The 22,603-nt window shown below is 32.0% G+C and overlaps 1 protein-coding gene across 3 annotated transcripts in view; it reads right to left on the bottom strand.

The window, feature by feature from the left end:
• The window catches only part of LOC143053912 (uncharacterized), a 46,679-nt gene extending 30,086 nt beyond the window's left edge, over window positions 1-16,593 (bottom strand). Inside the window, exon 1 of one of the 3 annotated variants that reach the window (XM_076226710.1) lies at window positions 16,478-16,593. In XM_076226710.1, coding sequence (XP_076082825.1) covers window positions 16,478-16,563 — 86 coding nt within the window. In that variant the 5' untranslated portion in view covers window positions 16,564-16,593. Of the gene's footprint in view, window positions 1-9,595; window positions 9,743-10,928; window positions 11,054-16,477 lie in introns of those variants that run through there. The other 2 variants (XM_076226711.1, XM_076226712.1) reach the window with 2 other exon arrangements.
• Between the last annotated feature and the right edge of the window lie 6,010 nt (window positions 16,594-22,603).

The raw sequence follows: 22,603 nt of genomic DNA, 5'->3' as shown, positions 1-22,603 counted from the left end.
GCTATGCATTTAATTCTCAGTTTGGACATTGAGTGACATGTTATACTCTGTTAGCTAATTAGTGACATTTTACCTTTTTCATAATGTATGTTCTTAATTGTCTTTTTTTTGTTGTTGTTGGTATAAGCAAATTCTTTTTATACATATAAGACATAGTAAATTATGATCTAATTTATCAAAAAGTATCTAAATACGTTATTGTGAATAATCTAAGAATTTCACTACTTCAGTTTGCTCCGTACTTATAAGCCAATTTAAAAGTACGTTTATTATTGGGAACGGCAAATATTTGCCTCTACCTAGAGTGCTTCGATCTAAAATAATTGCCGTATTTGTCCTATTAGAATCGAAATAATTCATGAGGGCCCGAATATATCGTGATTTTACCATGGTTTGTCCCTTTATGCCGATATTTTACCCCTCGCTATCACTCAGGGTAAAATACTTGTCATAACCAGGGCCAGCCCGTGGTAAAATCACGATATATTCAAGCCCCCATGAATTGTTTCTTAAATACCCTACAATACGTAAGCAATAAACTGTACAAATAAAGGAAACATCGATTTCATAGTTACTTCCGCAAATTGCTGTCGATTCATAATAACAGTTGTTTAAACTTTTCAAAGTTTTACAAACCATCTTTTATGTTAATAAATAAATATTAAAATATACTTACACAATATCAGAGAACTTATTATTATAATTGGAAACATCTTTCACAATTGAATATGTTTTGAGTAAGTAATTAGCTGAAAAATCACATGTACAACACGTTTCCGTCCTCCTATGCTGTTGAATTAACGGAAACTGATCACTTTAGGAGATAACAAAAAAACTGTACCATCGTGTGAAAGGGTCCTTACGGTTAAATCCATCATACACTTGAAGAAGATACAAGTAGTTGTCTGTTAGTGTTAAAATTAATTTATATGGCTGTATGAAGTATAAGATTTCTACTCTGAAAATGTATTTATCTAGATGAACTTTTTTTTAACATTCATAAATTCTTTATTGCACTCTTTGCTGTTTTAACAAATTACTTAATGTACAGCATTCCATCAAGTATCCCTGTTACATACAATTATAACTGATATCCAGGGAGAATATACAGTAAAACTTATCTTATTTTATACATAGCCATTTAATACATTTCTATTTTCTATCATTACTTTATAAATAAACATAATATCATAGAAAATCTTATCGAAGTACTTAAAGATGTTACAGACAATGTGTCGTGAAATTTACGGAGAAAAATCCGTTATCGGTTCTTTAAATAGAATTTTGAAACATATGAAAATATGAATGAGATACAGCGTGGTTACTGTTTCTGTTAACTTTTGTTAATTCATGTTCTTAATTGTCATAATCAGATTATCATTTAATATCTAAAAAATATCTTTGTCAGTGAACAATATTACTGAAATTAATTGTTATTTGTTATGTCTATACTTGTCAATTCAATGGTGTATAAATACTTGCTTATAATTTTGATAAGCAAGATTCGGACTCAGGACTTTACACTGAACACAGTCCATCTGTAATACAAGTATTAGTATTCCATGCTGAATTATTGGTTTATTCATCGCTAGTTCCAGAGTCTCAGTAGTTAGTTTTCACCAGATTTTCAGAGTTCAGAGTTCTCATTGCTATTCACAGCAATCGTGCGTTGTGTAATCAGGTGCATCATACAGTTTCAGTAACAAGAGGCCATTCAGTCAGGCTCTTGTTACACAACATCACAAGTCACCTTGTTTCTCCGGTGACAGATTCTTGAGATATTCTTCCGCATGCGGTAACACACTTTTTCTGTACGTGTGTATAAATATTAAAGATTTTTTACTTCATTTATGTTTCTAACGAGTTTAACGACATTTTCATATCATTAATTTATGTTAAAAAATGTATTTTTAGGAGTATCCATTTGAAATGAATAAGAACAAGTGATAAGGCATGTAATTTTGCACTCGATAATGTCCGCGTATTTATTATTATCATGTTTATAGATCGGTTACAATATCAAAAAGAAGGTTACGTAATGGAAATTTAGGCGACAGCAATACACATGAATGCCCTTACGGTCATCCGATGTAAAATGAATAGAGAAGTTGTTCATTAAGATATCATTAGATAAACAAACACACGGACCTATTTTTTTTTCTCTTTTTGATTTCTCATTCAATGACCAGTGACGGAACCAGAATTTTTGAAAATGATGAAGCTGCGTTTGTTGGTTCTATAAGCAGTTTGATTAAGAGGGGATCTGGACAAAGTTTTACCAAAACTCCCTGCTAATTCAAAAAACAAATACAAGATAAGAGGTGGCGGGAAAATATCTTCGTCATCAGTCAATATAATCTGAATAGACGCATATATAATGTGTTGACCTTGTCAAAAGTATATAATTCATAAATGTAATTCGGCGCATCCAAAACCATATGTTATGAATATGTATGCAAGATATGGCGACCTATGAAATGACCCGCTTGGTGCAATGAAAGAGAGCATTACATAAATAAGGCCGTTAGTGCTCTCGTTTGAATTGTTTTACATAATCTTTTCGGGGCCTTTTATTGTTGACTATGCGGTATGGGCTTTGCTCATTGTTGAAGGCCGTACGGTGACCTAAAGCTGTTAATTTCTGTGTCATTTTGGTCTCTTGTAGAGAGTTGTCTCATTGGCAATAATACCACGTCTTCTTTTTTTATATCAACTTATTTTCGGTTCACATTTTCCGTAAAGATATGAGGTTGCATTTTGATTTTTACATGTAGCTTTTTTTGCTTCGAATAACAGATCAGAGCTTTTAGTTTCAGTCGATATACACGCCATCTTGAAATAATTACTTGTCACATATAAATTCTGTTTGTTTGCTTCATGATGTGGCTGATATTCAGCAACAACTATTGGCTTAAATCAGATAAATAATTACAGACTGTTCTCTTCTGAGGATATTAAGCCATCAAATGCCGGAAAATTAACTATGTGTATTACATTTCAGATCAAATGTTATTAATTCATGGTCGTTTTATTATGCATATATATTACACACTGAAATTGAAAATTGAAATATCAATCATTAATACGTCTTTATTTGCATTGCTAATCTGCAATATACACGATTTGTTTGCTAAAATATGTTCCACCCCCCCCCCCCCCTGGATCCGCCACTGATATTACCTTGAAAAAGAATACAGCGAAGTAGTTCAGAGCTTTTTAGAAAGCTAAAACTTATAATTTTCTTAATTTTTAAAGTGTATATCACTGATGCGTTTTGTTTTGATCTGTGTCAAAAAAGCGTTTACCAGAACGTAATAGGTGTTTGCACATAACGTAAGGCCACGGTTTTTTAATTTGTTGGTTTACGGATTTTTCGCATAAAAAAGTCGGGTCGGTCGGTCGGAAAAAAAAAGAAAAAAAATATCTTTCAAAACAGAAAAAATACGCAAAATAAAATATATATTTCACCTTACTAACAAAATGTTGGTCTTATATGCTGTTTTGTCATCATTTCTTAACATTAAGTTCGTTGAAATATTATTGATCAGTGATCATGAACATCGCATGACATCGTTTAATAATTTCCTGTAAAAAAGGGGGGTTGCACGGACAAAGACGAAATTAAATCGTCATTTCAGAAACAAGAAAAACAGATTCGCGTAGCTCTCAATCAATCTCAGAAAACTTGGTGAATAATGATCTTCAAGCACAAAAACTGATAAAGAAAAAAATATAAAAACGTCGTACAAAAATAAGTTTCAACACACGTGTCGAAAAACGTAATAGACTCGTCCACTGGAAAAACGACAATATCGGGTTAATCAGTTGTCATGCAATCCGGTTTTTATCCCAATGATCGATATTTTTTGTTATCTATGAAACATGAAAATTCCAAATGATTTGTTAATATTCAGTACTTTAATTGATGTATTCCACCTGTCCACATTTGGACAAGTCTATTTCTCTGAGATGATGCATCTTACGGACTGATGACAAATAAGGGAAACGAACTTATTTTGTAAGTGGTTTTAAACACAGGTTTCGTTCCACAAAATTATTTGCGCAAAAGACATTTCAAGGTCAGTTATAATTGATTTGTCTATTTTTAGAAACGTAAATTATTTTTCACAACAGAAAGGGTTACAGTCAACTTTGTTAATGATTAATGCATTTCATTTCATAATAAAGAAAAATTTAATTATTTTTCAGGGATAATGCATTTAAAGGGTCGGCGGGAATAAAAAAGCATGAAAAGTCAATTTTATTTTTATTCTGAAAATCGGCAAAATCGGGTCGGCGGATCCGTAAACCAACAAATAAAAAAACCGTGGCCTAATAGGTGTTTGGACATAACGTAATAGGTGTTTGCACATAACGTAATAGATGTATGGACATAATGTAATAGGCATTTGCACATAACTAACATGGTGTTTGCACATAATGTAAGCGGTATTTGCACATAACGTAATAGTGTTTGCACATAATGATGTAGTTGTTATACATAACTTAATAGGTATTTGCACATAACGCAATAGGTGTTTGCACATAAGGTAAACTATGTTTGCACATAGGGTAAACGATGTTTGCACCTAAAGCAACGATGTTTGCACATAAGGTAAATGAGAATTGCACAAAACGTATAAGTTGTTTGCACATAATGTAAAAGGCATTTGCACATGACGTAATGAATGCTCACAGAGAGTATCAATTGTTCGGCAAAACGCATAGGAACTATACCATAATGTGTTGTGTTTTTCACTGGAGATACATATGTATTAACACAACATAACGACAAAAGATTATAATATTATGAGGTTTACATAGAACAAAGGTATATCAAAACAAAACCTATAGAGAATTCGCCATAACAATCACACTTGCAACAGGACGCAATTTTTAACTGACTTCCATAAAAGAAGAATAGATAGCACATAGATAAAATATGAGAGAATGTAAAGGTGGTTGATCATAAAGTTTCGAAGTATTCACAGAATATATAGTAGTATAAGCATGATGTAATGCCTATTGTACACAACAAACTTCAGCAATGACAAATCATACTACTGTTTGACCAAACAAATAACTAATTTGACATACCACAGAGATGTCGTGTCATGAAATACAGACATTTGCACATAACATAAAGAAGAAACGACAGAAAGTAAAGACAAAGCGACAGAACACATTAAATATTTACACTATAAGACAGTTCCGGCGTTCCATACAACTCTCCTAAAGACAATTCTCCACTGGAGACCAAAATGACACAAAAATCAACAACTATAGGTCACCGGACGGTCTTCAACAATGAGTAAAGTACATACCGTTTAGTCGGTATAAAAGGCCCCCTAAATAACAATGTAAAATAAATTCAAACGAGAAAACTAACGACCTAATAAAGTTCATTTTTAATTCCGTTGGACACCCTTCTTGGACATAATCGCAACCGACTTTAAAATTGGAGGAACATGAACATCTTTTGAATGCTATAGTTAGTTCTTCTAAATTTATAATTTGGTTTTCACTTGTATAATTTAGATTTTTTACAGGTGCCCTCCAATAATATATATGCAACACTATCGTGCAAAGCAGGTGCAACATATATACACCTGTTTCCTTGGGTTATAAGTTACAGGCAGGTTAAAATGTTTACACAGTAAGCAGATTGTCTACAAGATAGCTCATGTTCAAAGCTAGCAAGATTCCTCTTTAATTCGGATACAATTTAATACAGTTGGTGAACTATGTATTTGAAGCAGTCTTATTTTCTTCTTCCTGTAGGATAATGCAGTCTTGTAAATACGTTTCATACCAACACAATTAATTATTTGATACAAACAAGGTAGTACAAATACGGATATCTGTTAGAATCGATGGTCATCCTTTATAAATTACGGTCATCCTTTACAAATTACGGTCATCTTTTTACCAATCACGGTCATCCTTGTTTTATGTTACGGTCATCTTGAAAATATTTTACTTACGATTTACGGTCATCTTAGCGATTTTTTCAAATTCAATTTCCTGTTTCATACACATTTCTCGGTAGTAATATGTGATTTCCGTGTGATTCTTTTATACATTTACATCGTACCAATGTATGCTTTGTAAAGAAAATGCTTTAGAAACACTTAAACAGGTCAGGACCACTACCTTATATGGAAATGCATAAATTAGCATACTTATGTTCTCGCACATGTAATTGTTTATTTACATGTGACGCAATTTATATTTACCTAGGTTTTTGACCAATCCACTAAATGAGTCACAATGCATGATGGACTACTATGTGTTTACAATCAACCAAGAACACGTGTTATCTACTGAAATACAACACATTTTTTCGTGCAATGCGGGATTCACAATTTCGCTTAGTTTTTCATTTTGTGTATCCTCATTTAAAGTTCGTGATATAAAGTTTTACTTCCATGCTCAGATTAACGAAGAGTTGTTTCTATGCGAAGAAAAAAGGGCTTCAATTACCCGATAAATAGCCATTAATATGTTTGATGATTGCACAGAGATTTCATGTATTCGTCCACCACACAGCAACGAAAGAACAGCGAAAAACACAATTACCCATGAGACAAACTTACTAGTGTAAAGTAAGCCGTCGATAACAGCCGGTGCTGATATTCTCGAGTACAGCAATTTTCGTATAGATAATTAAAGGCAAATGTGTGATCCTTGAATTTTGTGTACTTCAAAAAGGCGAAGAAATATTTACATACATGACAGTGTTAACAAAATCTATAAGTATTTATTTTTGTCACATTTCAGTATATGGGACTTCCAAACTGTTCCCTTTATTTTAAAGGTAGTGAAGTCAGCTACTGTAGTTTCAGTTTGTTCGTTTTTTAATGTGCTCGGACATTTGCCAAACTGAATAAAATCATTACAGCTGATTTCTGATACCTGCAAAGTAAAACTTTGGTTGGCTTGCTTGCTTTGTTTGTATAGTTGTTTATTCAAGCTTTGAAAATAAGATTGACATCTTTAAACAATATATATATAGGCATAGTTTAACTTGTATATTTTATATTTAGTACAATATACAAACAAAGCAAGCAAGCTAACCAAAGTTTTGCTCTACGAACATTAGGAAATAAGCTGTAATGATGTTATCCATGTGTATGTGCGACAAGGTGGAAAATTTGATATGTTTTGTGAAAATTGCAGCGTTGGATCTATAATAAAAAATAAGATTTGGTATGATTGCCAATGAGACAGCTGTCAACAAGAGACCAAAATGACACAGAAATTAACAGTTATAGATCACCGTATAGCCTTCAACAATGAGCAAAGCCCATACCGCATAGTCAGCTATAAAAGGCCCCTATATTACAATGTAAAACAATTCAAACGAGAAAACTAACGGCCTTAATTATATTAAAAAAAAAATGAACGGAAAACAAATATGTAACACATAAACAAATGACACCCACTGAAATACAGGCTCCTTCCTATACAATATTTTTTTTTTGATGGGATGGATTTCTTCTCCTTTTATTTTTTTTTTGATTGTTTTACGCAAGTAATTTTTGGGTCATTTATAAATAGCTTACTTTTCAGCATTGAACCTATGACTGCTTACTTTACTAAATTATGTCTTTGTCGGAAAGATGTCTCATTTGGCACTCATACCTCATCTTCTTATTTCTATATACAAAGCACGTTTAAGAAAAAAAATAAAAGGTAATATGGCACCCACTGTGATCCAGAGACTTTTAATATTGGAGATATTTTACATATGTCAACAGGACAGCAGCCGAACGATAAAAAACCTCTGAGGTATATTTTGTGATAAAATTAGCAACAAACGGATATTATCGATGGATGAAACTATAAAAAATGTGTTGAGCTATATACCGTACCCGCTCAGTGGCGGATCAAGGGGGCGGGGGTTCCGGGGTATGGACCCCCCTTTTTTGGACGATCAGTGCATTTGGATGGGGACATGTAGTTGGAACCCCCTCCCCTTTTGTCCATGGTTAGGACCCTCCTTTTTAAAATGGCTTGATCCGTCCCTGCCGCTTTCATTACACTTATTTTTAGCATACTGAATATTATGATGTTCTTTCTTTTAGTTCAGGCCCTGATAAAAAAAAAATTACACATTCAGTACAGAAAGAAGTGTTTCAATGAAAGTTTTCGTGTTTTTGTAGGCAGCAATGTTTTGGAATGACATTATACCGGTTTAAAAGAGCTCAAATGATTTTCTTACTGGACAGTGGTCACTTCATTGAATATTTCACTGTTTCATGTCATGAAATTAATGCAGGTTCAATTCATAACAAGGCACAAAACCGGTTCAACTACTTTTGCAAGGCGAAAAAGAAAGTCGAATCGTGAAGCCAGTAAACAATATTTTTTTAATCTGAGCATGCAAATTGAAGATTACGTTATATATTTTACATTAAGCATATTTGCAGAATAAAAACATTGGTAATGAGAGTCCCAGACAATATATTAGTTGACTGTTTTCCAACTAATTCCACGTGTTTTAAGTAGTAGTTTACTCGTAGTAGCCCACAATGCATTGTAGTTCATTGATTCGATTGGTCAGTTTTTGAAGGCCGAATTGGCCTTGTGTTTTGGAAATTACTATGCAAATATATTCTGACGTCAGAAAATCTAGAGTTCTCGACCTGTTAAACAGACAATACAAATACTGACCTAATTTTTCATCCGACATCTTGGGATGATCGTGAATGCAGTTACGGTCATCAGCTTTACCCCAGTGAATTTGGTCTTTTGTTTGATTGATTGATTGTTGGTTGCTTAACGTCCAGTGGCAAATATTTCATGCATATTCAGGACGAGAACAAGTTCACAATAAATACAATAGGTAGGTTGCTACAATAGAGGCCATCTGGGATGATGGTCGGGGGAATTTGGACTGCCACCGGAAAAGGGGGGTATATTTGGATAGGGACAGAAATTTTGCCTTGCAACAGGCCACCTACGGACCCCTCAAAGAGTTGTTGCAAGGGTTCTTAACGTGCAAAGAGCGTGGCACTCTCTTTACACGAGGCATCGGATTTAACGTCCCCCTTCTGACCGGACGTGACTGCGAACTTGATACATCCCGCACAGCCAACGGACGCCCCACTTTGGCAAGCGTTTTACTGCCGGTCGGGAGAAGACCAAATGACCATATTTCTATACCCCAGTCACCCTTGGGGGTGTCTTTTGTTTGAAGTATACATCCTAGTTTAATACTATTTTGTAGAATGAGGTAGTTCTTTATATTGACCTACTTGTAAAAATTCTACTTACGATATTGTACATGATCGGATTCGGATTACAAATTGAAAAATTTATGTAACATGTGTAAATGTACCTGTGTTCATATTTATTTAAAAAGGAATGCCACACTAATTCCAATGTAAAATATAACATTATGATTTTCATTTAATTAAATAAATGTATAATTGTATTTAAAAGTTATTTATACTTTTCATATATTTTTACGCTTCCAGTTTGTATTATATCGGAGAAAAAATGCTTTGTTTGAATTAAACCACACAAATATTAACAAGAACATGAAGTATAAAATATTACAAATCTGAGATGAAAAAAGAATGTATCATACCAGGTTTGTCCCTTTTTTCGAGTTCCTTTGTCGATAATTGGATTGAACTTATATTCCCTCAATGTTTTAAAATTAAAATCCACGTTTAACGTGCCTAAACAAAAATATAACACAACAAGGAAATGGTTGTTTGACCTACTTAAATATTATTACACATGCAATTTTGAAAAACGTACAACAAGCTACAACGTAGTTGGGTCAATTAAGGTCGACTAAATTTAAACATGTTAAAGATTAGACAGATACATATAAAAACTTTTGACTTTAAACATGTAAGATTAATGATTTTTTATTTGCACACTATGATTTTCATATATAAATATTAACAAGATTCACAAATATCAAATCTAAGCTGAAAAGATAAGAAAAATGTCATACCAATTATTTTCTTTTTCCGAGTTTCTTTGTCGATAACTAGATTGAACTAGTAGTCTTTCAATGTGAATCAAAATCCACGTTTAACGTGCTTGACCTAATAAAATATACACACTTTTAAACAACGTATACTAGTCATATGGCACGCCGTTTTATTATTTATTCGAATTTCAAGATATCTATTATAATATTTAAGGTAGATCATAAGTAAATATTTTTTGAGACAGAATTTTCTTATACTTAGCAAAAATGAAGATTTTACTATGCTCTTTTCAAAAATATAATAAAAATTATGGGTCACCGTGCTATTTTTTAAGCTATGAGTCTTTGAAAATTGCCTAAATTTGGTTAGATTGTTCATGGAAAACCACATTTGTGTGCATAAAAAAAATCTATGGGATAGAATTTTGAAATAAATTGTGAAAAGATAGGTTTTGTAATATATTTAAAGAAAATGAAAAGAAAAAATGGTGTCACCGAACTTGTTTTCTTGCTACAAGTAAAAAGAAAAAATTCCCTATCAGTCCAGTATAATTTTTTTACTAAAAGAGTTATCTTCCCTCAAATGGCTCATTTGAGAACAAATATTCTAAAAGCAAAACAAATGATATTTGTTTAAATATTTTGTATTATACAGTATAAATAATTCTACTTTCGTTATTGTACCTGATCGGATTCGGGTTACACATTTTATAAATAATGTAAATGCATGTACCTGTGTTCATATTCCTTAAACAAAAATGACAAAATAATTCCAATGTTAAATATAACAGTATGATTGTCATTTAATGAACATAAATATATAATTGAATTGAAAACATATTTATAACTTTCATATATTTTCACGCTTCGATGATTTAAGTTCACACGCCTAAGATTAAATGAAACCACACAAACATGACAAATATCAACAAGAATTAAATAAAAATACAAATCTCAGATGAAAAATAAATCATACCAGGTTTGTCCTTTTTTCGAATTCCTTTGTCGATAGTTAGATTAATGTAACATGTGTAGCAATCAATGTTTAACGAGCCTAAACAAAAATATAACACAACACGGAAATGATTGACACAATTAAATATAGCACACTTCTAAAACAACGTAGTCGGGTCTAAACATGTTAAAGGTTAGACATATATATATATATAATAACTTTTAACATGGTAGATAAAGATTTATTATTTACACACAGTGACTATGATTTTCATCATATTAATTAATTGTTTACATTATTAATGATATCTGCTTTATTAGATACACGAACACTTTAATACTGATATCTTTAAGGCAGTGGCTATTCGTCCGGCTAGCCGGACAAATAGTCAAAAATGTCTATTCATCCGGCAAGCCGGACAAATAGTATTTTTACGGTTTTTCGCTATTTGTCCGGCCAAAAATGTAATGATGAAGATATATCATCGTGTTTTGAAGGTTTTAAATAAAGCACGAGTTGTTTTGAAATATATTGTCTAACATTGTTTTATGAAAAAGAACTCATTCTAATAAAAAAAAAATATACATTTGATTCAGATTTTTTTAATTCTAATATTCTAAAGGATTTTGGGTATTTTTTTTTTGGGGGGGGAGGGGGATAATGATTTTCTCTTTTGTTGTTCTGTCTATGAATTTTCTGTAAGGTAAATAGTCGGGCCAATCATTATTGGCTTCATCTATGATTCCAAAAGATCCCGCATTTATTGTTTCTATGAAGTTTGGTTAAAGTAAGGCCCCTCATTTGATTATGCACGATTCTTCATTTAAATTGTTCGACGATTTTTAATTCATAGGAAATTAGAGAAAAGGGCAGGCATGTGTAACCTGTCCCCAAAAATAGGATTGTGTTTTCGTTAAGATTTTTTTTAGAAAAAATGTATATTAGATACAACAGAAAAAAGGGGGGATACCCCAACCCTGGTGTCTTATTCCCAGTCCAGGCATATCAGTATTTTCATAGATTTCCGTTGTAATGTAAATTGAAAATAATGCATCCAAGCAAGTTTAATATAGTATTTTTTCCGAATGCGTTTTGCCTCCATAAGGTAAACGGAGGTAAATCATCAATTTCACTTTGATTTCAGGCTTATTCCTCACAGTTAACATGTATACGCTATTGTTCTGGAATAACTCCTACAGACATTTCTTTAAAGCAATCACATTCTCACTGGTTTTCTCTATGACATCTTTAAATATAAATCACGATCTCCATTTCTCTAAACGTCCATTGCATACGCGCATGTGTTATCCGACACCGCATGTGTTATCCGACACCTCATCCGGGACGCGTTCTTTCCGCGTCACATGACATTTTTGTTGCTATTAAAGATTTGCGCATCCGCAGACGAATGGCCGGACGAATAGAGATTTTTAACTATTCGTCCGGCTAGCCGGACGAATAGACACTCCGTATCTTTAAAGGGGTATACCTTAATATATAGATAATAATAGTGCATTGACTTGACATATCAACGATATAAGGATGAAGCTTAGAAACGGGGAAATGCGAGGCTGTGCCGAGCTTTTTCCCCGTTTCGGGCCGAATCCTTATATCGTTGATATGTCAAGTCAATGCACTATTATTGTCTTTATACTGCAATCTAAAAAAAACATGTTCAATTGTTGTTTAATGCGTCAAGGTTATTTATTTGATTTAAATATTGGGGGAAATATCCTTTAAAAAGGCCTCACATCATGCTCTCGGAGAAATATACAACGCAATGAAATTTACATTTACCTGTTGAAACAAACACTCGATGGTGAACGAAATCGTTTGAGTATGGACTTAAATATCAACCATAAGCATAAATAGGTTGCAAACAAACAATATTAACAAATTAAATATGTTTTTCCAATAATTCCAAAAGAAACAATGTTGAGTCGTTCCACGCATTGTTGTATGCACTTGAAACAAGAACAGGTTGAAGAGGTCGTATGAATAATTCAATATTATTTCGGCAATTTTGATTTGAATATTCATGAGGAAAAGTGATATCGGGTCAGTGACTGTATATGACATAGAAATATACAGTCAACGCATTTTGACTGCTCAAATAGAACGAGTGCAGTATAAAACCTTATATTAAGGTATATAGGAATTTTTTTCTGAGACAAGTGCCTGTGAAAGGGGACACCTAAGCTGGCAAATTCATATCACCGATTTGACTCAAATTATTTGATTTATAATAATGTAAATATTTATTCAAACGATTAAAAGTCTAAAATACACAATTTACAGATCATGAGATCAATAATATGAAGCTTCGTTTCATGTGTATTATAGTCATAGACGCCATGATCTAATTAAATATCGAGTTGACCTCGTTAACCTGCTGATGCCCATATTAGGTATAATAAACATAAAAATTGATATAAATAGATTAAGCCAAATCGTGAAATTGGATTTTTCTATGTCTATTTAATTTTATATGACCCGAGAACACAGTTATTTCGTAGTGCATTTCATTTAGACAATAAATTCAAATTAAAAAAAATTGCACCAGGCGGCCGTGTTTTCAAAAGTGTCCAAATTATAGGTATTTCTTATTACATATCTCAGACTGTACATTGAGGCCCGGCAGTGGCGGATCCAGAACTTGTCATAAGGTAGGGGCGCTGACTGACCTAAGGAGGGGCTCTCTCCAGTTATGAATCAGTGATTCCCTATATAATCAGCCAAATTTTTCCCACGAAAGAGGGGGGACCCAAGCCCCCTGGATCCGCCTATGGAAGGTATCCTAAGATAATGTAAGCAAGGATGTCCTATCGTTAATTTAGCATGCTGATGTTTCTAGTATTCATCAAATCATCAAATTTTAATAGGTTTGGTCTATTTAGTTAATATGGTTTCAATTTTTTCCCTCTTTCATGATTAAATTTCAAACATTTGAAAATATAGTAGATTTCATTCCCAATATCTCCTGAATTGCATAGTGTACAATTATGAATTTCTCAAGGTACATTTTTCACCTTCCAGTTACACTAGGAAGTTCATGACTGAGTGAGTATCCTGAATCTACAAAAAGTAATATTATTTTTATTCGGATTTACTTTGAAATTATGTATTATACAGAAATTGTCCTCAACAAGTAGTCGTTTTTAATAGAAAATTTGTTCCTTCAAGTTCCTTATTATTATTTGGTCTCGGTTATGGATAGTCCTATAATATAAAAGCATATCCTTTGCATTTAACGATTTTTATCGGACATTTTTTTTTACTTTCAATGCTGAACCAATATAGATTTGTGATTGCTAAGCATGAGATTACAAAGTTTCCAATGGTATATGCTATTTGAATAATTTTTATTGAAATATCCAGTGGTAGGAAATTTATCAAAACTGATCGATACACTGAAATGCATATATGAAATGTGAAGATTCGACTAAATTGTTTTAATCTTAATCCATGTAATCAGTTTATTACACGCCCATGATTAGAAGAGATATTTAAAATTATCCAAATAAAAAAGTATATTTTGAGGAAATTTCAAGATTTTAAGATTTTTAAATCCAGTTTATTATTATCAGTAAAATCTGTGCCTTGACCAGAGATAAGAAATGACTATTTGTTGCTATTTGCCAAGCCTATTGACGAACTGGCCTTTGTTTGTCCACTGAGGGAGATTAACAACAAATTCCTCGGTTACCAGATTTTTCCGTATTGAAGCAGTATATAATATTTACAACTTAAAGCAAACACACGAAAATGAAAATCATGTGCAATTTGAAAAGTAACAAGACTAAAAAACCTTTATACAAATTAACAGTTGTTGCCTGGAAGTAATTTCTTTGTAGAGTATCGACGAAAATAAATTGTGTTTCAATAATGAAACCCTGTTAAGTCATACTAGAATATGTCATAATGTAAGTGACACGGGTAAATACGATTGATAAAAAAGGACCCATTTATTTTCACTGAAAAATAATTTAAGTTTTAGTAAAGTCATTTCCTAACCGCTCTTGTTTTGCAAAATGAAGTTTGAATGCAGAAAAAAAAAAAATATTAAAAAAAAATATTCATCAGAATTGACACAAATACATTGAAGACTAGATCAGCCTTTTCGCTTACGAGAATAAAAAAAAATGACCGAAGTTTGCAGTCCGATAAATATATTTTATAGATTAAGCTAGAGACATCTATTATGATATTATTACGTGAGTATTTCTGTATTGGCCTTGTTATTGGTCCGAGGCTTGCTGTACTATAGCACCACGAAATCACGTCAAATTCATAGGTTCGTGCAATATATATCAATGTATAAACATACCTGTACGAATATATTCTAAATAAAGTGTACAGGTTGAAAACCCATTTAATTTTTAACCGTGAGAATTTAGACGCCATTAAATTCCATGGAGATCTTCAATTCCCTTCCGTACATATTGGAAACAAATACACAGTTTTAATACGTTGTTATTGATGTTTGCAGTTGTACAAATTAGTATCAAACGCTCAAAGAAACATACATTTCGTCTCGTTATTATGATTTTCCATGATGCATTACTAATTTCGGGACCTATATTCAAACAAAATTTGTGTCTTGTTTATTGTTTTGTCGAAATTACGACATAGCAATATCGTAATAACGACATGTTATGTCGAAATTACGACATGCTATGTCGTAATTACGACATAAAAATTTTTTTTTGAATGGCCCTTATCGGCTTCCGTAGTAAATGGGTATTACATCTATAGTTATTATAAGTCCGTTTATTATAATTGTGAAAAAATGCATCTTTTAGATACATGCAAACACGGCGAAGTGAAATATATATAAAAATAAATAACTTCAAAAAACTTAAAGTTAATGTTAACACAAAAATTGCATAATTATATCAATATCTTTTTATTATTATTTTTTCTGTTTTATTTGTTTCCCATGATTACGTAAAAGATCGTCAGTTGCATAAGTGTAATAGAAACATAAAAGTAGTATCTGGTTAGATGTAACGTTAAATTGTTTCAGGTCTGGCTATTATCATCTTCAACCTTTCGACATAAGGTTACATAGATAAAATGTCTTAAGTTCCTTGGGAAATCTTTTTCTATAAAAAAATTTCACCAATCAAAATGACTTTTAGAATACATATTTTTATAAGGACAGTTTTTATTGGTTAGATCTCTTTTACCTTATTCACATTTTTGCATAATTTGGGGTTACTATTTTTAATTACTTAATACCTTGTTTTTACGGCCATTAGGGAAATCCGATTATTTGGTTAGATAGAATTCTGGGTGAACAATAGAAAAGAATTTGATATATATATATATTTGCTAAAGAAAATACTTCTAAGAGTTTAAGCTGTCAAACCTTATTTATATCGTTAAGTGTCAAATAAGAAGATTTTCACATCTAATACTTATATATCAAAAGTTACATAACATTATAGTCTTTCTAATTATATCTTTTTATAGAAAAAGATTTATACAAGAATTAGTTATTTTCTTCAATTACAGAAGATTCACTTAGTTTTATATGAAATACTAACTCGAATAATTCAAGCCCTTACCGTCTCCGATTCTCTCCACCTTTCGCCAATAATCCAGTCGTTATATTACGCTCCCTATCGATCACTACATTAACGCCTGAATGCATCCACGATAAAAACGCGTCAGACCGGAAAATTGTGACGTGTTGAATAATAAGTGCCTGTGAAAGGGGACACCTAAGCTGGCAAATTCATATCACCGATTTGACTCAAATTATCATATTTGATTTATAATAATGTAAATATTTATACAAACGATTAAAAGTCTAAAATACACAATTTACAGATCATGAGATCAATAATATGAAGCTTCGTTTCCATGTGTATTATAGTCATAGACGCCATGATCTAATTAAATATCGAGTTGACCTCGTTAACCTGCTGATGCCCATATTAGGTATAATAAACATAAAAATTGATATAAATAGATTAAGCCAAATCGTGAAATTGGATTTTTCTATGTCTATTTAATTTTATATGACCCGAGAACACAGTTATTTCGTAGTGCATTTCATTTAGGCAATAAATTCAAATTTAAAAAAAATTGCACCAGGCGGCCGTGTTTTCAAAAGTGTCCAAATTATAGGTATTTCTTATTACATATCTCAGACTGTACATTGAAGCCCGGCAGTGGCGGATCCAGAACTTGTCATAAGGTGGGGGCGCTGACTGACCTAAGGAGGGGCTCTCTCCAGTTATGAATCAGTGATTCCCTATATAATCAACCAAATTTTTCCCACGAAAGAGGGGGGACCCAAGCCCCCTGGATCCGCCTATGGAAGGTATCCTAAGATAATGTAAGCAAGGATGTCCTATCGTTAATTTAGCATGCTGATGTTTCTAGTATTCATCAAATCATCAAATTTCAATAGGTTTGGTCTATTTAGTTAATATGGTTTCAATTTTTTCCCTCGTTCATGATTAAATTTCAAACATTTGAAAATATAGTAGATTTCATTCCCAATATCTCCTGAATTGCATAGTGTACAATTATGAATTTCTCAAGGTACATTTTTTCACCTTCCAGTTACACTAGGAAGTTCATGACTGAGTGAGTATCCTGAATCTACAAAAAGTAATATTATTTTTATTCGGATTTACTTTGAAATTATGTATTATACAGAAATTGTCCTCAACAAGTAGTCGTTTTTAATAGAAAATTTGTTCCTTCAAGTTCCTTATTATAATTTGGTCTCGGTTATGGATAGTCCTATAACAAAAGAGCATATCCTTTGCATTTAACGATTTTTATCGGACAATTTTTTTTACTTTCAATGCTGAACCAATATAGATTTGTGATTGCTAAGCATGAGATTACAAAGTTTCCAATGGTATATGCTATTTGAATAATTTTTATTGAAATATCCAGTGGTAGGAAATTTATCAAAACTGATCGATACACTGAAATGCATATATGAAATGTGAAGATTCGACTAAATTGTTTTAATCTTAATCCATGTAATCAGTTTATTACACGCCCATGATAAGAAGAGATATTTAAAATTATCCAAATAAAAAAGTATATTTTGAGGAAATTTCAAGATTTTAAGATTTTTAAATCCAGTTTATTATTATCAGTAAAATCTGTGCCTTGACCAGAGATAAGAAATGACTATTTGTTGCTATTTGCCAAGCCTATTGACGAACTGGCCTTTGTTTGTCCACTGAGGGAGATTAACAACAAATTCCTCGGTTACCAGATTTTTCCGTATTGAAGCAGTATATAATATTTACAACTTAAAGTAAACACACGAAAATGAAAATCATGTGCAATTTGAAAAGTAACAAGACTAAAAAACCTTTATACAAATTAACAGTTGTTGCCTGGAAGTAATTTCTTTGTAGAGTATCGACGAAAATAAATTATGTTTCAATAATGAAACCCTGTTAAGTCATACTAGAATATGTCATAATGTAAGTGACACGGGTAAATACGATTGATAAAAAAGGGCCCATTTATTTTCACTGAAAAATAATTTAAGTTTTAGTAAAGTCATTTCCTAACCGATCTTGTTTTGCAAAATGAAGTTTGAATGCAGAAAAAAAAAAAAAAATTAAAAAAAAATATTCATCAGAATTGACACAAATACATTGAAGACTAGATCAGCCTTTTCGCTTACGAGAATAAAAAAAATGACCGAAGTTTGCAGTCCGATAAATATATTTTATAGATTAAGCTAGAGACATCTATTATGATATTATTATGTGAGTATTTCTGTATTGGCCTTGTTATTGGTCCGAGGCTTGCTGTACTATAGCACCACGAAATCACGTCAAATTCATAGGTTCGTGCAATATATATCAATGTATAAATATACCTGTACGAATATATTCTAAATAAAGTGTACAGGTTGAAAACCCATTTAATTTTTAACCGTGAGAATTTAGACGCCATTAAATTCCATGGAGATCTTCAATTCCCTTCCGTACATATTGGAAACAAATACACAGTTTTAATACGTTGTTATTGATGTTTGCAGTTGTACAAATTAGTATCAAACGCTCAAAGAAACATACATTTCGTCTCGTTATTATGATTTTCCATGATGCATTACTAATTTCGGGACCTATATTCAAACAAAATTTGTGTCTTGTTTATTGGTATACATGTATATTGCTAAATTAAATTTCGTTATAACATAGATGTAAATTACGGAAGCCGATAAGGGCCATTCAAAAAAAAAATTATGTCGTAATTACGACATAGCATGTCGTAATTTCGACATAACATGTCGTTTTTACGACATCGCGATGTCGTAATTACGACATAACATGTCGTTATAACGACATCGCTATGTCGTAATTTCGACATTACATGTCGTAATAACGACATCACTATGTCATTTTAACGACATAGCTATGTCGTAATAACGACAATTTATATATATAAAAGAATATGTATTATGATTGCCAAGAGACTAAATGACACAGAAATTAATAAATATAGGTCATCATAATGCCCCCAATAATTAGAAAAAACCCGCATAGTCAGCTATAAAAGAGGAACGAAAGATACCAGAGGGAGAGTCCCCGAAATGCTGTGTGGCAGACAGTGTTATTAATTAATTGTTAGCTCCCTTGGTAAAACTCCAAATTTCATATTTAATGTATTTTATTGTTAAATATATATAAGTATATATTTGTTAATTGCATAGCTTTTGCTATTTGAATTCATTGGTTAAAGATATTTATTTATATTGTAAAGTTTAATATTTGCATCGTCGCAAAATCTTTGGTTACCTTCTTTGGTTACCTTCTGTGAGAAACTTATATATTTTATAGATCCCAATTTAAATTTTAATGTGTTACCAAACGTGGCAGGGCAGTAAAGCCATTCAAGGCAAAATAAACTTCTATTTGTTGTAAGAATAAAATGTGGAATTGTATGAGGACTGGCATTCAGTCCTACCAAGGCAAGCCAAGCTTTCCACCTCCCTTTAAATAATCGCAAACTACATGCCTTCTTGTAATAAGGGTTAATTGAAGTATTGATTGCTCTATTTCTACTTTCAAACGTTTGGCACGATGTTCCTACAACACGACGTTACACTTTTAAATGCGGCGTCGAAGAGGGTTTTTGACTTCGATTAATTTTTGCAAGTTTTATTCGTTTTTTTATATGTTGGTTGATTCTGGTTCTGTTCGTTTTGAGATGTCATTTTATCATAAATTACCTCAAGTTGTGGAAATCGATTTAATAATGTTTACCCTTTAAGTTATTTCAACTAAAAATGCAGTACTGTTGCAAGTAATGTATGAAGGAAGGATGGGACGGAAGTACATGTATACGGTTTTCCATAAAAAAAAATATTATTAGATGTACAAAACTTTTATCATAGGATGTTTAACTTTCAAGGTGCATATCATCTGTCATTGTAAAATTTCTATATCTTAATTCAACCCCAATACAAATATATCTGACACTCTGCAAGTAAATCGAACATTTTTACCCTTGGTTTAATTTGAATAGAATTGTATTTTCCCTGGCACATAAGTTGTTGAAATACAACCCTTCAATTACTTGAACCTTGGCTTGTGAAATATTTCCCAAGTCATCTATAGTGTTTAACTTCTGATATACATTTTAAAATATAGTAATCTACTACTGAATCGTCCGCGAAAACGGCTAATATAATCCGGGGTTTTTATTTATTCGATGAAACGGTTTTCGTCGCTGTTTGGGATTTGTCTTTCAATTACCTACATTTCATGCACAAGTTAATATTGACGAAAAGTTCCGGCTTCGCTAGTATAGGAATAACTTTCATCACGACAGTTATAGCATGAATAGCAGGACAAATCGCAAAGTAAAACATTCCGTAAACTGGTATTAAGTCTTTTAATATTGGGGATTGCACCTTACTGAAGTGACGACTTTAAATGATTTATTTCGGAGTACTTCCGCAACATAAATGTCAATTCGCATTTTACATTAAGTGTCTTGGTGTCTCCAATTTGTCTTTACAAAAGTTGGACGAAGTTCATGTAATGAGATCCCCCCCCCCCCCCATTTCATCATTCTTTTAAATAATTCGTTAAAAGCTATTAACGATTAATAAAAATTGCAAAATTTAACCTGTGTCGAACCTATATCCCCGGGCGGAGACTATAGCAACATGCACTATTCTTTTATTTCGGCAGCAATCATGAACCTCTTTTTCCAAATTTCATAACACGATTTGTTTTAATTATCATGAACATTTAATTGAAACTTTAGCACATGTAACGTCGGAAATTAGCGTCTTTCGGAATTTAGACGTTTTCAGACGTTTGGACAAATTGGCTACCGTTTTGTAATGTGTGGAAGCATTTTATTCCTTTAAGACCCAAATATGTTGAATTAAACAAGGTCAGATAAACTGTTTCAATACTTAAGATAAAGCAAGGTCAGATAAGACCCTTATTGAGTCAATGCGTGTTATCACGTTTTTCTTTGGATACCGAAAAATGTATTGGTTTTAACCGTCTTTTAAATAATCTTATCGATTTTTAAAGTCTAAACATTTTGCATATGATATAAAATTATAATTTGAAAATAGGTATGCTTTTGATTTGGATCAGAGTCGATGCAATATTGTTTTTACTTTGCAAGCAACATTTACAAAAAAATGTAAAAATGGCAAATCTATACACATATAGCTATTGCACAAAAATTATCATAAGTGTCAACTCTTATATGCTAATATAAATTCATCAGAATCGATATACACGTATATCAATATTTTAAAATGAAAATTAAAAGCATCGCTGTATATGAAACTAAGTATAATATGTTTATAGATGCTTGACACATTCAAAGTAAATATATACCATTTTTTTTATATAGATTAGCACGTTGGTTTTCCCGTTTGAATGGTTTTACACTAGTAATTTTGGGGCCCTTTATAGCTTGTTGTTCGGTGTGAGTCAAGGCTCCGTGTTGAAGGCCGTACATTGACCTATAATGGTTTACTTTTATAAATTGTTATTTGGATGGAGAGTTGTCTCATTGGCACTCATACCACATCTTCCTATATCTATTAATAAAGAAAGAATCTTGGCATTTTTTACTCTTCGTGTATCTAACTTTTGTTTTGATCAATTATAAAAAATACGCGTTAACTGGTTAACTGCTTTGAAAAATGAAATATCAACTTGGACAAAATGGCTACCGTTTAAAAAACGACTGTGTAGAGAAGATTTTATTGAATCAGCAATATTTGAACTCACGAACAATGAGGCAAATATTTGTACTTTTGGTAGATATTATTATTGTCTCACTCTTTTTATTCATTTTCTGCTATATCTACTTATAAAATTAACTTTCAGTCGTTGAGTTAATGAAAAATGTCATTGGACATTTTTCTTATTCCAGCTTAATATGCAGCCACCGAGTCAAATGAAATTTGACAAAATAACGGCTTTAACGCCACAAAGAACCGACACATGTCGTTGTTCCTGCCAAGTTTCAGGAAGATCAGAGAATAAGAAATAGGTTCACTGTACATAAGAGTTAAAACAGTTTTTCATAAATGTAACGTTGGACATCCGTTTTTTCCACATAGCTTTGTTATTTTAATCCTCAAATATACTAGATATTACTTAGTATATGATCAAGAGCTGTAAAAACATAATTTAAAACATATATTGAATTTGTTTTAATATTGG

Source organism: Mytilus galloprovincialis, chromosome 12 (genome assembly GCF_965363235.1).
Source record: "Mytilus galloprovincialis chromosome 12, xbMytGall1.hap1.1, whole genome shotgun sequence".
In the NCBI taxonomy this organism is placed as follows: Eukaryota; Metazoa; Mollusca; class Bivalvia; order Mytilida; family Mytilidae; genus Mytilus; species Mytilus galloprovincialis.
Note: the sequence above shows the minus strand (reverse complement) of the source record. Positions and strands in the feature narration are given on the sequence as shown.